The following is a 15,125-nucleotide window of genomic DNA, read 5'->3' as shown; positions in this document are numbered from 1 at the left end:
TGAGGGGAGCAGGTAGGGGTCGGGAGGAGCTGGGGACAGCCTTGATGTGCAGGGACCCAGTACCATCAAGGGTGTAGTGACTGGTTCCAAGTGAAGACCTGCTCAGGTAAGAATTGACCAATTTCGTGTTTGTGGTCACAGAGGTTCAGTTCTTCTGTTGCCTTCAGTGGATTTTTGGATCAGGGCAACACTGGCTTTGTCTAACCAGCTGGGAAATTTGCCACGTTTCCAAACTCTCGGTGCAGTTTGTATCTAGGTACTTCTTTGTTAGGTGTTAGAACGAATTTGCCCATAAAACCATCTGGGTCCGGGGCCTTTTGGAGGGAGGTCAGTCCTCAAAGGTTTTATTCATCTCGGTGTTTCTCTCGTGTCCTTTGGAACCACTTTTTTGATCATTTGATTCTAGTGGAGGGTTACGTATTTTATTAGCCTGTAGTTTTAAATCATATGCCCTTGCATTAAAAAAAAAAAAAAAACCTCTTAACGAGATCTGCTTATGTTTTCTTTCTAATTCCGTGGTCTGAGCATTCGTGCGTGAGCTCAGCCTCAAATTAGATGGGCTGACCTGCTTTTTTATTGTGGTTCCTCCCCGCTACAGCCACCCCCACGCAGAGAGAAATTGCCTGAGCTGCGAATGTCATCCTGTTTCCTAACCCATTCATTTCTGGTGCCATATTTATACCCCCTTCTCATGTTTTCCTTCGGTTTACCTTATTGGCTTTTAAAAGTTTCTCTAAATTCTTAATTTGAAGGTTTAGTCCTTGTATTTGTATTCCCTTGGTTTCAGTAATTGAGTAATGAAGGCTGTGGATTTTTCCTCCAAATATAATTCAAGCCTTATCCCATCCGTTTTGATATGTTCCTCATGATTCTCATGATTATTTTCTAAATGTTGTATAATTACAGTTTTGATTTTGACCTGAGAATAGGAGAGCATTTTCTGAAATTTCCAAATGTTTGGGAGTTGGAGGGATGGGGACCTTGTGTATTTGTTCTTTCATTATTAATATCTGCTTTTATTGCTTTCTGGTCGAAGAATGTGGCCTGTGTTAGTTATGCCTTTTGCGACTTACCAACACTTTCTTTGTGGTTTCAATATGCCCAGGCTTTTTTTTTTTTTCTTTAAATGTTCCGTGGCTTGTTGGCCAAAGATGTTATCTTTGTTCGTAGCACATGATGTTAAATATCTAGTTCATTCAGCTTTTAAGTGAAATTACTGAGATATTCATATCCTCACTTTTGTCTGCTTACTCAGTCATCTACTAAAAGCTGGCTGCTAAGGTTTTCTCCCAATTCTCCAGACGTAGGTTTTATCCATTTCCGTGCTACACTGTTTGATAAATGACACTTCTTGAATGTTACACCTTCATTGGGTCTTGTATTTATCATCGTCTAGTGCCCTTGCTGGCAGAGCTTATACCAATGTGAGTAGCTTCTCCTCAATCCTCTCAACGTCCTCTGATGCTCTTGGAATCCCGACCCTGGCTCCCCTCGAGCTGGAGAACTTGTGGACGGTAGTCGCAGTGTTGAATCAGCTGCCAAGGGGCCTGAGTGCAGACCCGGCTTGTGACTCGCCATGCGGGCTAATCTCTTGTGTCTTGTCGCTTCCCCAAGCCGCTGCACTGGGAGGCCAGCTCCGTGCCCAGCTTTCTAGTGCCTTCCTGTATCTCTGCCCACCCTTCCTCCAGAGTATCAAGCCGGCCTTGCATGTCAGGGAGAAACCCAGCTGCCCACTGGGGTCTGCAGGGTGGTCTGTGTTTCTGCTCGCAGGGGGGCCCTCGATTTTTCACTGCAAATGTTGGAGATTGGGGGACATCCCCCAGCATGAGGACGGTCCTGCATGGGGTGGTCTTCATCAGCCCATTGCTTGCCTTTGGCAGATCAGTAGACGTTAGTGACTTTTCGGCCAACCTCTCCCCCTGTTTCTGGCCACCCCGCGGGGCCCTCTCAACAAGAACCATGCACTGGACTCAGTTTATGTACCTCCCCTGGTTGGACCTGCACAGTGCATATGTTGTGGCAATGCCGCCAAGCCTGGGGTATGTAGGAGGCATGCTTCCCTGATGTCTGGGGATCATGCAGGCTTGGGGTTTGAGGCGACTGGATTCAGGAGCAGAAAGCAGTGACCTTCCCTCCCTCCACTGGCCCCTTTCCCCTTCTCAAGAATTACTTAATGAGTCTAAACATCCTTGAGCAAGTACTGCCCCATTTGATTTTCATGCTAACAGAGCCCGCGTAGAATTATCCCCATTTCTCAGATCAGGAAGCTGAGGCTCACCAAGGAGAACTGCTCTCTAAGCTCATGTAGCCATGCCTGCAAGAGAGCAGTGTCCCCTCTGGGAACTGAGATGGCACAGGTCCCGATGTGTACTTACTTGTGACATCAGGAGCACACAGGGGTGTCGATGGGACCTGTGAATCCATCCTCATTGATGGAAATATGCCAAGGAAACTGGCAAATGCTACACACCAGGGCTCCCTGCTTAGAGAGTGAGGTTGATCCGCACCCCTTGGGAGCATGAGTGAGTGTCACAGGGCTAGAATATTACAGCCTTGAATTTTTTCTTTTTTTTTTTTTTAACTTTAGGAAAACCAAGACTCAAAAGAGATGGTCTGCAATGCCCTTCCCCACCCCAGCTATTAATTGGCAAAGCCAAATTTCAGAGAAACCAGTAAACCCAGTGCTCTTTTCTTATATGCTGTGAGGATGAGGGTGGAGGCGGTTCCTCTGGGGAGCTGCAGGCAGGTAGAGGCGGTCCTGCCTGACTCTGGAGAGAGCCTGGACCCTGGATCAGCACCAGTGGCCACAGCTGATGTGACATCTTCAGTGATGGCTGTTGGACTGTAGTGACCCCCACCCCTCCTCTTAAGCACGTCCCTCTCTGGTTCAGAAAGAAACGTGGTCCCCCTGAGAGATCTGCAGTTGGGAGCTGGGGATCAGAGAGATGCTTGGAGCCCATTTCCAGCTCCACAAGCACTGGTCAGATCCCAAGGGATGGTCCTGGCTGTGCAAGACCTCTCAGAGGCTGGCAGGCAGTGACATGGCACAAGGGGCTGCGGTTACAGGCAGTTGGCGTCGCCCGTGTGTGGCCGGCGTGGCATCTGAGCATTGTTTCTCTCCCACAGTGAATGGATACCACGTGGCAGGGACCCCAGCGCACCCTCCCGAGACTGCCCACATGAGTGTCCGAAAATCCACTGGTGATTCCCAGGTAAGGGGTCGTGTTACGGGAGGTAGGGGTAACCAGTCTAGCAGGCCCAGGGAGGTGTCATCAAGAGGGCACAGAGCGGGGGTCTGGGTGACCACAGCCCGGTTCTGCCCCCGGTACAGAGTGGCTGGTATATCTGGGTCGTTCCCATGTACCATGATTGGGGGAGAGTGGGCAGTTGTGGTTTGTTGGTTTTCTCTAGAAAACTGGAGGGTCGTTGCAGTGGGGCAATGGCGGTGGACTGTCCCTATCGTTAGGGCGGCAGGTTCCATCCTGCCACTTGGATTCCCAATATGTAGAATCTAGGTGTCTGGCACTTTAAGAATACGGATGGGGCCGGATCACATCACCTTCCTTCTTCTATGCTCTCTCTTTCCCCGCCCCTAGACTTCACCCAGAAGGGGATTTTGTAAAATGCCATCTTACTTTAATAATCTAGCACAGAGCCCACAATGACAAGATGAGAGGAAATGGGAGAATGGTGTAAGAGTTCCATCCTGCTTTCCCATTCATCCTACCCGTTGACATCTGTACAGATATGGGTACCTTTCCCGAGCAACAGGTGAGACCGCTGAGTCTCAGGCCATTGCAGCAACCCGTGCAGGTTGACACGAATATGTGATTGGAATGGACCTTGATGCCACACCTCATGGCCTTTCAAGTTGTGTTATGCTGTGTCTAAGGAAGTGAGGGTTGGCTTATTTATTCTATCCATAAAGTCTATCCAGAAGATGTTCTTTTTTCTTTTAAGATTTTATTTATTCATGAGAGAACAGAGAGAGAGGCAGAGACATAAGCAGAGGGATAAGCAGGCTTCCTGTGGAGAGCCCAGTGAAGAATTGATCCCAGGACCCTGGGATCATGCCCTGGGCCAAAGGCAGACACTCAACCGCTGAGCCCCCCCAGGTGTGCCCATCCAGAAGATGTTCTTAATGAAGACTCCAGACTCCACCATCCCTTTCCAGGCCTCAGGGTGGTGATGGTGATGGTGAAGGTGATACTGTGGCTGGTATTCAGGATGACAGTAGCTGCTTGTCACCCATGCTGGCGGGTCCTGTGTGCCAGCCATTCAAAGAAAGGCCTCGTGATCCATTCCTTTAGCCTGCTAAAAATGTGACACTTAGCTTTAATGCAGGCAAGAGTCTTACTTTTTGGAAACTTTATTATGTTGTCTTGGGAAGCTGAGCATCAGGCTTACGGTCGGTTCAGCAGGTGCTGGGGAAGAGAATTTAGACGTCTGTGTGGGTCAAGACTTCTTACATTCTGATGGACTCACTCATCACCCAGGCCTCTTGTTAAAAATGTAGGTTCTGATTCAGGAGTTTTAGGGAGGACTCTGAGGTTCTGTTTCCAACCAGGCCCCCAGGGGATGCTGATCATGCTGGTCCGAGGACCATTGTCTTGAGCAGGGGGCGGTCTGGGCCTGGTAGATAATGCACAGTGGGGTGTGTGTGTGTGTGTGTGTGTGTCCCCATCCGTGTCCCCTTCACTCTCCTGCTCGTGGCACACATCACACACACCCCTGGCACTGTGTGTTCTCTGCCAAGCCCCCAACAGCCATTCCAGCACAACCTCCATCAATCTATTTGGAATGAAGCAGGTTTACCTCCTGGCTACAGATTGTTTTCTGAAGACATCAGTCTAAGTTCTGGTGTGTTGTAACATAACTGAAAGAGCCGGTGCTACCCTGGGTATCGTCTAGAAGATTGAAAACATCCTCCCCACTGCCCCATCATTTATCCTTCTTTCCCTAATAGAGCATGACTCCCTCCGCCCCCCAAATACTGCTAAGTTGTTACTGAACCGTTTTGTTTTTTAATGTATATTGAGAGAACCTTCTCGGAAGCTGCTTTGACCCAGGGATATCCCCTCTAGCATCTGTTCTTGGAATACATTCAGAGATTCTGATCAGTGTGGGAAGCGTTCCCTCAAGCGTTATTTCTGGCTCTGCAGCATGGGACCGAGCCTTAACTGTCCAGCCACAGGGGATAGGCACAGTGGATGTTGGCACTGAATCACCACCCAGCCTGTTCTGTTATACAGACTCGAGAAATACCATTTCTGAAGAAAACTTAATGATTTAGGTAGAGGCTGAGCAGCACACACCCTCCATGCCCAGCCGGTCTTACCTGGTAGGAAGAAATCCACATGTTCATGAAGACAAACGACTGGAAGAAAAATTAATCAGAACAGTTGATGGTAGTTCTCTCTGCATCTAAGACTGATTCTTAGTCGGGAACATTTGTTTGGAAATGTTTTGGTTGTCACAGCTGGGGAGGGGGGTACCACTGGCTGGTCTCTAGTGTGTAGGGCTCTACTATGACTAGTTGGCCTACAATGCACTGGACAGCCCCCCCCAACACACACACACACCCAACAAAGAATTATCCAGTCTGGAAATACAGTGGTGTTAGGGTTGAGAAACCTTCGTCTAAAGTACTTTTTATTTTCCTTGTACTTTGTAGTATCTTTTACATTTCCCAAAATGAACGCATTTGACTAACAGAAGGCAGGTACAATGAGCGTTATGGGAAGCAGGGTACTTGGGGATGCCGGGGCAGGGTACTTGGGGATGCCGCGTTAAGCGGCAGGTGGAATTGAGTGTACTCGCTTGGGATGAGAACGTGGAGGGTTGACGTGTCATCGAAGTAACCAAAATAATGCAGCATGTGCACAGAGAGTCAATAAGCAGTTGTTCACCAGTCCCAGAACCAGAAGGTAGCGTGTTATTTTATTTTTTTTAGGCCGTGGAGGGATTCGTGAAGCTGTGGAGCTGGCTCTTCCCAGTGGTGCTTGGGGCCAGTCCTAGGAAAAGGATGAGAAATTTGGGTGTTTACAGAGAGTGCTGCCAACAAATGATCCCCCAAGTATAGACCGCGCTCTTCAGCATGCATAGTATTTGCTCACACCGTCCCAAGCTGCTGGTTATAAGATAACAATCACAACATAGTGATATCTGAAGAATAACGGAAGACTGAGTGCATGAGCAAATGAACACAGGGGTGTTCGAGATACAGGGTTGGGGGTGGGTCAGCAGGTTGCCCAGGGTTTGCTCAAAGGCCTGTGAGCTGTCCCCCACCCCCACAATTCCACCCCCCACCCCCACCCCGGCCCCCTGTCCTGGGCAGGACTGATGGCTCTTCCAGGGACCCTACCTGCACTTCCCAGCTCTGGGAGACCAGATGGCTGGGCACAGGTGGTGGTGATGTAGTGCCACCCAGTGGATGTTTCTGGCCTGCAGCCCTGGGGTGGGCTGCCCGAATACTGGATAAAAGGGGCCCACCTAGGGGCACCTGGGTGGTTCAGCGGTTGAGCATCTGCCTTCTGCTCAAGGCATGATCCCAAGGTTCTGGAATCGAGTCCCACATCAGGCTCCCCACAGGGAGCCTGCTTCTCCCTCTGCCTGTGTCTCTGCCTATATCTCTGTGAAAATATATCTCTCATGAAAAAATAAATAAAATCTTAAAAAAAAGAATAAAACAAATAAAAGGGGCCCACCTGACCAGGGGGCGCTGGTATGTCAGAGGCTGAGTTTTGCTGGCCTTCATGTTCTGGCCTGTCCCACGTGGCAGGGCCTGGGGTGGGAACAGGGAAGGGACCTGGACACCAGAGTCCAGCCCCTTTTGTGACCAACCTTACAGTGGGTCTGGCTTCCTAGAAATGTCCCCCAGGAGCACGGGGGTAAAACCAATGGGTCGGAAACTCAGGGTCCCATCGGAGACAAGAGCTGGGAGTAGAGGTGAGATGCCGAGACTCATCCACCTAACAGGGCTCCCCTCTCAGTCCAGCGACACATGTTCCATCGAGCATCTTCTTCTTAGCCAGGCACTGGGTCACAGGCAGATAGAGCCCCTGCTCTAGTGGAGGCTGGTGGCTGGTGCCAGAGAAGACACGAGATAAGTGAAAATTTCCTGTCCACAGCAGTAAGCGCTAGAGGAGGCATGTGCTCTGGGCACCTGACCAGGTGGCCTTTGGGGGGTGGTGGTGGAGGTGCCAGTGCCGGGGCTCTAGAAGAAGAGATAGTGAACTAAGACTGGACAGATGAGTGAGGGCTTAGCGTGGTGCAGGGGGGTGGTGGGGAACAGCCTTCCAGTGGAGGGAAGAGCACGTGTGGACGCCCAGAGGAGGGGGAAGCAGAGCCGTGTTTTCAGAGAACCTGCGGGGGCCAAGTGGGACTGGGATTTACTGAACCCACAGGTGCAGGGAGGGCGGGGGGTGAGGGGCTGGAGGGGTCTGCACAGGCCTTTTGTGAGGTGCTTGGGTCTCTTCCACCAGAACAGGGGGGTCATTGAGAGGTTTCATTCTGCATCCCGCCTTCCGAGGATTCACGGGGCCTGAAGACGGGGTCAGGAAGGGTTGCCCAGCCAGGGCCCGTGGGTTAGTGCAGTCCACCCGGCACCGTTTTGTGTGTTATCATCCCCATGGGTCCTCACCTTGCAGTGACAGCAGAGTGGCCCAGGCGAGAGTAGGAGACCAGGCTGGGCAGGGACTTTTAAAAAAGGATGGTGCGGGGCGCCTGGGGGTGCTCAGTCGGTTGAGTATCTTCTTTTGGCTCGGGTCATGATCCCAGGGTCCTGGGTTCGAGACCCACATCAGGCTCCCTGCTCCAATGGGCAACCTGCTTGACCCACCCCCAACTCTGTATCTCAAACACCCCTGTGTTCATTTGCTCATTCACACATTCTTCAGTTATCCTTTTCTCTCTGCCCCTCCACCCACATGTGCTTGCTCTCTCTTTCTCTTTAATAAATAAATAAATAGTTTTTAAAAAGATGTTTTTCATTTATTCATGAGAGATGCAGAGAGAGAGGCAGAGACACAGGCAGAGGGAGAAGCAGGCTCCCTCTGGGGAGCCCGATGCCAAACTTGACCCCAGGACCCCTGGATCACGCCCTGGGCCAAAGGCAGACGCTCAACCACTAGGCCACCCAGGCGTCCCAATAAAATATTTTTTAAAAATTAAAAAAGAAACAAGGAAGGAGAAAACTTTCCAGAATCATAAACAAAGGACATTAAAAAAAATTTTTTTTTATTCTGCACCTTGGCAAACATTTAGAAACACAGAAGGCTTGCTGTAGTAAAGTACTATGGACTCGTCCTCTAACTGCAATGATTATGCAGCCAATCTTCATTTATAGCTCCATTGCCTACCTCTCCTGTCCCCCCATCCCAGGATTATTTGAAAGCAAAGTTCCGACACACTGTTTTTACTGGAAATGCTCCGGAGTGTGTATCTCCATGGAGAGGGGACATGACCACAGGAGGATTAGCCCGTGTGAGAAGATGTTAATTTTTTATGATCATTTAATATACGTAATTCCTCGTCAAACTCCCCCTTTGTCTCCCCAGCCCAGGGTACGTTCCAGTTTCCCACGTGGATGTATTATTGGCTAGATCTCTTTAAAGTTTCCCTCTCTCTGGGCTTTATTGAGATGCAGTTCACACAGCCTACAATCCATCCACTTAAAATGCACAGTGCAACGGTCACTGTTATGCCACCACCATCGTAATCGTTTTTAGAGCATTTTCATTGCCCCGGGAAGAATCCCCGGAAGCCTTTGGCACCCACTGACCTATTTTTTTTCTTTTTGTCTCCATCGATTTGCCTCTTCTGGACGGTTCATATAAGTGGAATCGCAGCGCGTGTGGTCTTTTCTGTCTGGCTCTTTGCCCTTAGGACATGTTCCGACGTCAGTGGATGTTGCAGATGTAGTAGCACCATGTTCCTTTTTTATGGCCACATAGTATTCCATTGAAGGGATAGACCATTTCATCTCATTTATGGCTTTTACTTCTTTTAATCTAGACCGTATTCACCACATGTTTTTATGTTCTTTTGTCTTGCCCCACAGAGGCTCTTTTTGAGACAAGTCCAGGCCAGGTGTAGAATGACCCGCATGCTTAATCCAGTTGTTTTTTTATGCTTAGACTCGGGCTAACAGTTCTGGCAAGGACTTCTACCACCTGGGGCCTCCTGGGATAGCACCCTACCAGCGATACAAACCGGGGGTTTGAGCTCCAGGTTAATGCGAAGACCCCTTTGCAAGGGTGCATTTTTTTCCCTTTCTAATTAGCCAGTAATCTGGAGGGTGATAGGGTGAGACCATGGGCATATCCTATTCCTTCACAGGCTTTTCACCTCAATGCTTTGAGCATCCTTGGTGACTGTGGCCGGATCCATTTTGACTTTGGGCTTTGCAAATGGTGATGTTGTGATTCTCTATCCATTTTTATGGGCCTTCTTCCAGAAAGGAATGCTGCCCCCCTCTCCCTCCCTGCCCTTTGAAGTTACTCATTTGTAGTCATTATTCATAATCATGCTCCCATTGTCCCAATCCCAAATTTGGCTTGTTGGAACTTCTATCTGCAGGCGCTTGGGTCCGTTGGTGAGATTGCATTGTTCTTTGCATGGTTTCTAACCTCCTAGAATAATAAGATGTTCCAGATGGACCTGGCTTCTGAAATGAGCCATTTCTCCCAGGATCCTGGTTCCTTTGAGTCTGAAATAATATTTAGAAACCAACATCTAGCTAGTAGGTATTCTCCCCGTGATGGAGGTGTTGTTCCCTCTAAGCCCTTCTGTGGAATGCTGCAGGGATGTGTGTGTGTGTGTGTGTGTGTGTGTGAGGTGTGTGTGTGTGTGTGTGTGTGTGTGTGTAGTGGTCAGCCCAGGCTAAGGCTGTACTACCTGGAGAGCAGAGAGTGGGAAGGTGCCAACACCCACACATAGGATGCCCCCCATCCATGCCATTACTTGCACTCCTGTCCTGACCCAAGTTACGGGGATGAGGGCAACCTCTGTATCCAGCTTCATTCCATAGAACCTTGGACACAATGGCCCCCAAATCAGTGTTTGTGGATGATGGAGATCTTTCTCCATCCCTGCAAAGATACCCAAAAAGCAGGAGGTCGTCCCCAGCCTCCATGTGAGAAGCCAGAAGAATAGAGAGAAAAGAGAAAAGAGCCTGCGGCTCTGACTTCCTCACTTTACCACACCAGAGGCTTCCCTTCTGCACCCCCCTCCCTGGCGTGCGTTTGCTTGGCCAGTGCCCATACAGAGGAACCCGCAGGAGAGCCCTACACCTGCCACAGGGTAGCGGCACTGGAGCTCCTGCCTGTGGCCTCTGTCTTCCTGTCAGGTGGCCCAATTTTGGTGAATGCCCTGGGGTGTGAATGATAGCACAGGAGGGTCCAGGGTTAGCAAGGTGGATGCGTTGATGCTTTGAAAATGTCCATCGAAGCTGTGGTTGGCCACAAGCTTGAGGCAGCCCCAGAGCCTTCCTGGGCTACTAGAGTGGCTGCCAGAAGTAGGGAAGCCTTGATGAATGACAGATCATAGATCAGTGAGTCCCCAAGGGAGGCCCCCAAACTCTGCTTCAGAGACACTGCCCCCTCACCCCCAAGAGCTGCTGGGTCAGGTGGGACCCAATTTGGGGCCACTTCTTGTTCATTCTGATGCACTCCAAAGTTTGAAGACCACTGATAGCAAACAGTGAACGTGAGAGAAGTCGCATGACTTGGCACAGTGACAAAGTTACTGAGTTTCTTTATAAAAAAAAATTATTTATTTATTCATGAGAGACAGAGAGAGAGGCAGAGACACAGGCAGAGGGAGAAGCAGGCTCCCTGTGGGGAGCTCGATGCAGGACTTGATCCCAGGACCTCGAGATGATCCTTAAGCTGAAGGTAGACACTCAACCCCTGAGCCACCCAGGTGCCCCTAGTGAATTTATGTTTCTTGTCTAGGACGTAGATGATGTGCACAGTCCCTTTTAGCTCGCTAGCCTGAGGGTATCGGCTTCCATTAACTGACTTTCCTTACTGGCCCAGGTAGGTCTGGATGCGAGTAAGAGGATGAACATGGGCTGCAAGCATGGGCTCCATCAAGCTCTCTGTTTTGTGTGCTGAGCAGATGGCATCCTGAGGCCAGGCTGACCCCCGAGCCCAGATGCTCATCCTGCCAGTGGTCCGAGTGATGCCGGCCCAGGATGGGCATTGCTGGGTCCCTGAGGCTGGCTGGAGAAGCCTCCCTGACAACCATGTCCTTAGGTTCCACTAGGGCAAGAAGGCTGTGGGTCCCAGGTCATCCATATAATGCCCCCTCTCCCAGGGCCTTGGGGTGAGCCCGCTTTCCCGCTCATTGAATGGCTCAGGACAGGAGTGGACATTGCACATCCTGCTCAGAGACCCTCTTGAGTCACTAACATAACTGCTAATAATGGGGCAATGACCTCCTCAGCATTGATCCTCCTCCCCTTTAGGATCATAGACTCCTGTGATCTGGTCTTTTGAGATGTGGTCTTTTCAGCTGGTAATCCTTAATGTAATCCATCTCAGAACCATGCTGGGACTGGGGCAAGGCTGCTGAGGACCTGTGGGATCCAAGGTATTTGGGACAGTGGCTTATGCGCTGGCAGCAGGAAGACATAAAAAAGGCAATGCAAAGGCTGAATGAATAAAAGCAGAGAGGCGGCTCTGCTGAGAAATCCCTCCTGCCTCCCGGGGTCGGGGCAGTGGCACGTCACAGAGGGGGCCAGGCATCCCCGTTGCACGTTGCACGGATTGAGGGTTTGATGTGTTGGACCCAGGGGATTCAGGATACAAGTCGTTTTCGGAGTCCTTGGTGCCAGGAGGTGGCGGCCTGCTTTTAACTCTCTGCTCCCCGGCGGCTTCTGCAGGTTCAGACAGCAGGCAGCACTCGGAAGGCTTACCAGCAGAGGGCAGCTGAGGGGTTAAGTCCCCAAATCAGGGGCTGCGAGAAGAGGAGGGAGACCTGGCTTGGAGTGGTTCCCTCAGAGCCTGGGCTGGAGGCTGCGAGCCCGCCCGGCCCCCCCCAGGAAGCAGCGTGGGGTCTGGGCCGCTCCTGCCTGCCCTCTTCCTGAATATGGTGACTTAAGGGTTAATGGGAGCTCCAGCGTCCCCCGAACTTCCCAGCACGCGGCTTGCAGGGAGCCCGAATAGAAAACCCGAGATGTCCAGTATGGAGAACAGCCTCGATGATGTCTCTTGCCTCTCTCCCCAGAACCTGGGATCCTCATCGCCAGGCAAAAAGCAGAGCAAGGAAAATACCATCACGGTAAGCGATGGACTTCCGCTGGCGCTCACAGGTGGGGCGGGTGAGCGGGGCTTTCTGCCTGCTGGGCGGTTGCCATGGCAATGTGGACCCAGTGCAAGCCCAGCCTAAAATCTGGGAAGTTCCGAAGCTTGGATGGAGCCGAGATTCCCCTTGCCTTCCCCCACCATCCCCATCCCAGCCTAACCCCCCATCCCCATCCCTATCCCCAACCTCACCGCTTCCCCACCCCCACCCCATCCCCATCCCCACCCTCACCCCATCCCCATCCCTCACCCTTATCCCCATCCCCATGCCACCCTCACTCCATCCCCACCCGCACCTCATCCTCAACCCCACCCTCACCCTATCCCCATCCCATCCTCACCCCATCCTCACTCCCATCCTCATCCCCACCCTCACCCCATCCTCATCCCCACTCTCACACCCATCCTCACCCCATCCCCACCCCTATCCCTCACCCCCATCCCTATCCCTCACCCCCATCCCTATCTCACCCCATCCTCAGCCCCATCCTCACCCCCATCCTCGTCCCCACTCTCATCCCCATCCCACCCTTACCCCATCCCCATCCCTCACCCTCATCCCCATCCCCATGCCACCCTCACTCCATCCCCATCCCCACCCGCACCCCATCCCCACCCCCACCCCCATCCTCACCCTCATCCCCATCCCCATCCCTATCCCTCACCCCCATCCCCATCCCACTCTCACCCCAACCTCATCTCCACCCTCACCCCCATCCTCATCCCCACCCTCACACCCATCCTCACCCCCATCCCCATCCCTATCCCTCACCCCCATCCCCATCCCTATCCCTCACCCCCATCCCCATCCCACTCTCACCCCAACCTCATCTCCACCCTCACCCCCATCGTCATCCCCACCCTCACCCCCATCCCCATCCCCTCCCTCACCCCCATCCCCATCCCACCCTCACCCCATCCTCATCCCCACCCTCACCCCCATCCCCATCTCTCACCCCCGCCCCCATCCCCAACCCCCCTCGCCCCACCTTCATCTCCACCCCCACCCCAGGCCTTCTGTTGATTTCACCTTTCACTTTTTCCCTCCCGGTGGGTGACTGGGTGCAGGTGCAGGCGTGGTAGGAAAGATGCAGAAGCCCTCCTCCCCGGGGGAGGCACATGTGCCCGGGCGGGGCGGAGGGGGTAGCCTGTGCTCTGCACACCAGCTACGATGTGACATGTAAATTACAGCCACGGCGGGTTGCTTTGCGGGCAGGGTGACTTCTGGAAGATGTCAAAGTTAAAAACAAGAGGAAAAGAACTCTGAGAGTTCTGGAGGGGTGCAGGCAGCTCCTGCTTGGGGTGGCCAGACTGCCTCCTGGGGTTCTTCTAGAAGCCCACCAAGCCCCCACAGGCAAGCCCAGGAGGACTCCCCAACACACACACACACACACACAGACACACACACACACACACACCAGGCCCGTGTCGGGGAAAGGGGACAAATGCCTTGTCCCGCTGCTCAGTCCGCCAGCTAAGGGCTTGGAGACATGAGATGTGGGGTCCTAGGTGTGCTGCTTTGACTCGAGCGCAGGGAGCCCAGAGTGGGGACCTGCTCCCTCAGGCTCCAGCACAGGCAGGTCTGAGCCATTCTGACCATCCACACGAAAATGAGGCCCAGAACGGGTATGCCACCCTGGCTCGTGCAGGCTGAATATCCTGCTCTGGATGAAAGATAGGGTTGGGTTCACGGTGACATCGGCAACCGTAATTGCTGCCACTTTGGTGTGCATTTACTATGCGCTGGTAGTGTTCGAGCGGCTCATGGAGCTCTCTGCTCACTGTGTGAGGTGGAGGTGACAGGACCACTGTCGTATGGTGGCCGTGAAGCCAGAGGGTCTGTTACAGCACCTGCTAGCTGTACAGCAGCCCCGTTGTGTCTCAGTGTGCACATCTGTACAACGGGGAGAGATGGCAGGTGTCTGTGCCCCGGGGATGGGGTGAGGACTAAATGCTTCTGTATGCCCAAAGCACTCAGAACAGGAGCCGGGCATGTAGTAAGTGTTCGGGGCGCACTGGTCTTCTTGACCCTGTTTACAGATGACAGAACTGAGGCAGGCAGCCGTACCTCGCCCGGCTGGGATGCATCAGGACTCAGAGCCTGTGTGCCCCCCGCCCTTGGAGTTGCCTGTGGAAGAGAGTGGGGCCTGGGTCAGGGGCAGCTGATGGGCAGGGCGTGGGCCATGTTATCCTCACTTTCAGAGCGCCAGGGAATGCCCCAGAGCAAAGCAGAACCCCCCCCCCACCAAGTGTCCTCCAGCGGAGGGAGGGGGAGGGAGGGGGGAGGGTGGTGGTATGGTGGTATGTTAGAATAGTAGGAGAAAAGTGGAAAGGACAGATGCAAAGTGGAAGCGCTTTCCTGGCAGGGATGTTCTGGGGGCCCCAAGGTAGGGACCTGAGTCACCGGCCATGCCTTGGCTTTGAGCCAGAGCGTCAAGGCGCTTGGTCAGAGCCGCCTCTCCAGCGCACCTTGCTCATTGTCTGTCCTGGCCTCGTGTCTCCCCTCCTCCTTCCCACTGACCTAAATCGGAGCTGCTCAGAGCTGGCCTGCAAAGTGTTGCTGGCAGCCCAAGCCTCTGGGACATTTGCTTAAAATGCCAGTTCCTCGATGGGTTCCTAGACCTATGACACTTGGTTGATCTGGGGCTCAGCAGGGATATTTGTGTTGCAACCACCACCCCCAGGGGTTGTAAATACACACTTATGCCTCCTCTGGGAGTTTTTGCCAGAGGAAGTGACCAGCCAGAGGGCTCGGAGCAAGCAGAGCCCCGGGACTGGACTGGAGCTGGGCCTGCTGCCTGCCCTCCCAGGTGGCCC

At 52.5% G+C, this 15,125-nt stretch overlaps 1 protein-coding gene across 6 annotated transcripts in view; it reads left to right on the top strand.

The window, feature by feature from the left end:
- Positions 1-15,125, top strand: part of GAS7 (growth arrest specific 7) — a 209,896-nt gene that overhangs the window by 160,309 nt on the left and 34,462 nt on the right. For all 6 annotated transcript variants that reach the window (XM_038536874.1, XM_038536877.1, XM_038536879.1 and 3 more), the window contains exons 4-5: positions 3,127-3,212; positions 12,232-12,285. In XM_038536874.1, the coding sequence (XP_038392802.1) occupies positions 3,127-3,212; positions 12,232-12,285 (140 nt within the window). The remainder of the gene's footprint in view (positions 1-3,126; positions 3,213-12,231; positions 12,286-15,125) is intronic.

Source organism: Canis lupus, chromosome 5 (genome assembly GCF_011100685.1).
Source record: "Canis lupus familiaris isolate Mischka breed German Shepherd chromosome 5, alternate assembly UU_Cfam_GSD_1.0, whole genome shotgun sequence".
In the NCBI taxonomy this organism is placed as follows: Eukaryota; Metazoa; Chordata; class Mammalia; order Carnivora; family Canidae; genus Canis; species Canis lupus.
This window is presented reverse-complemented; position numbering and strand designations above follow the sequence as displayed.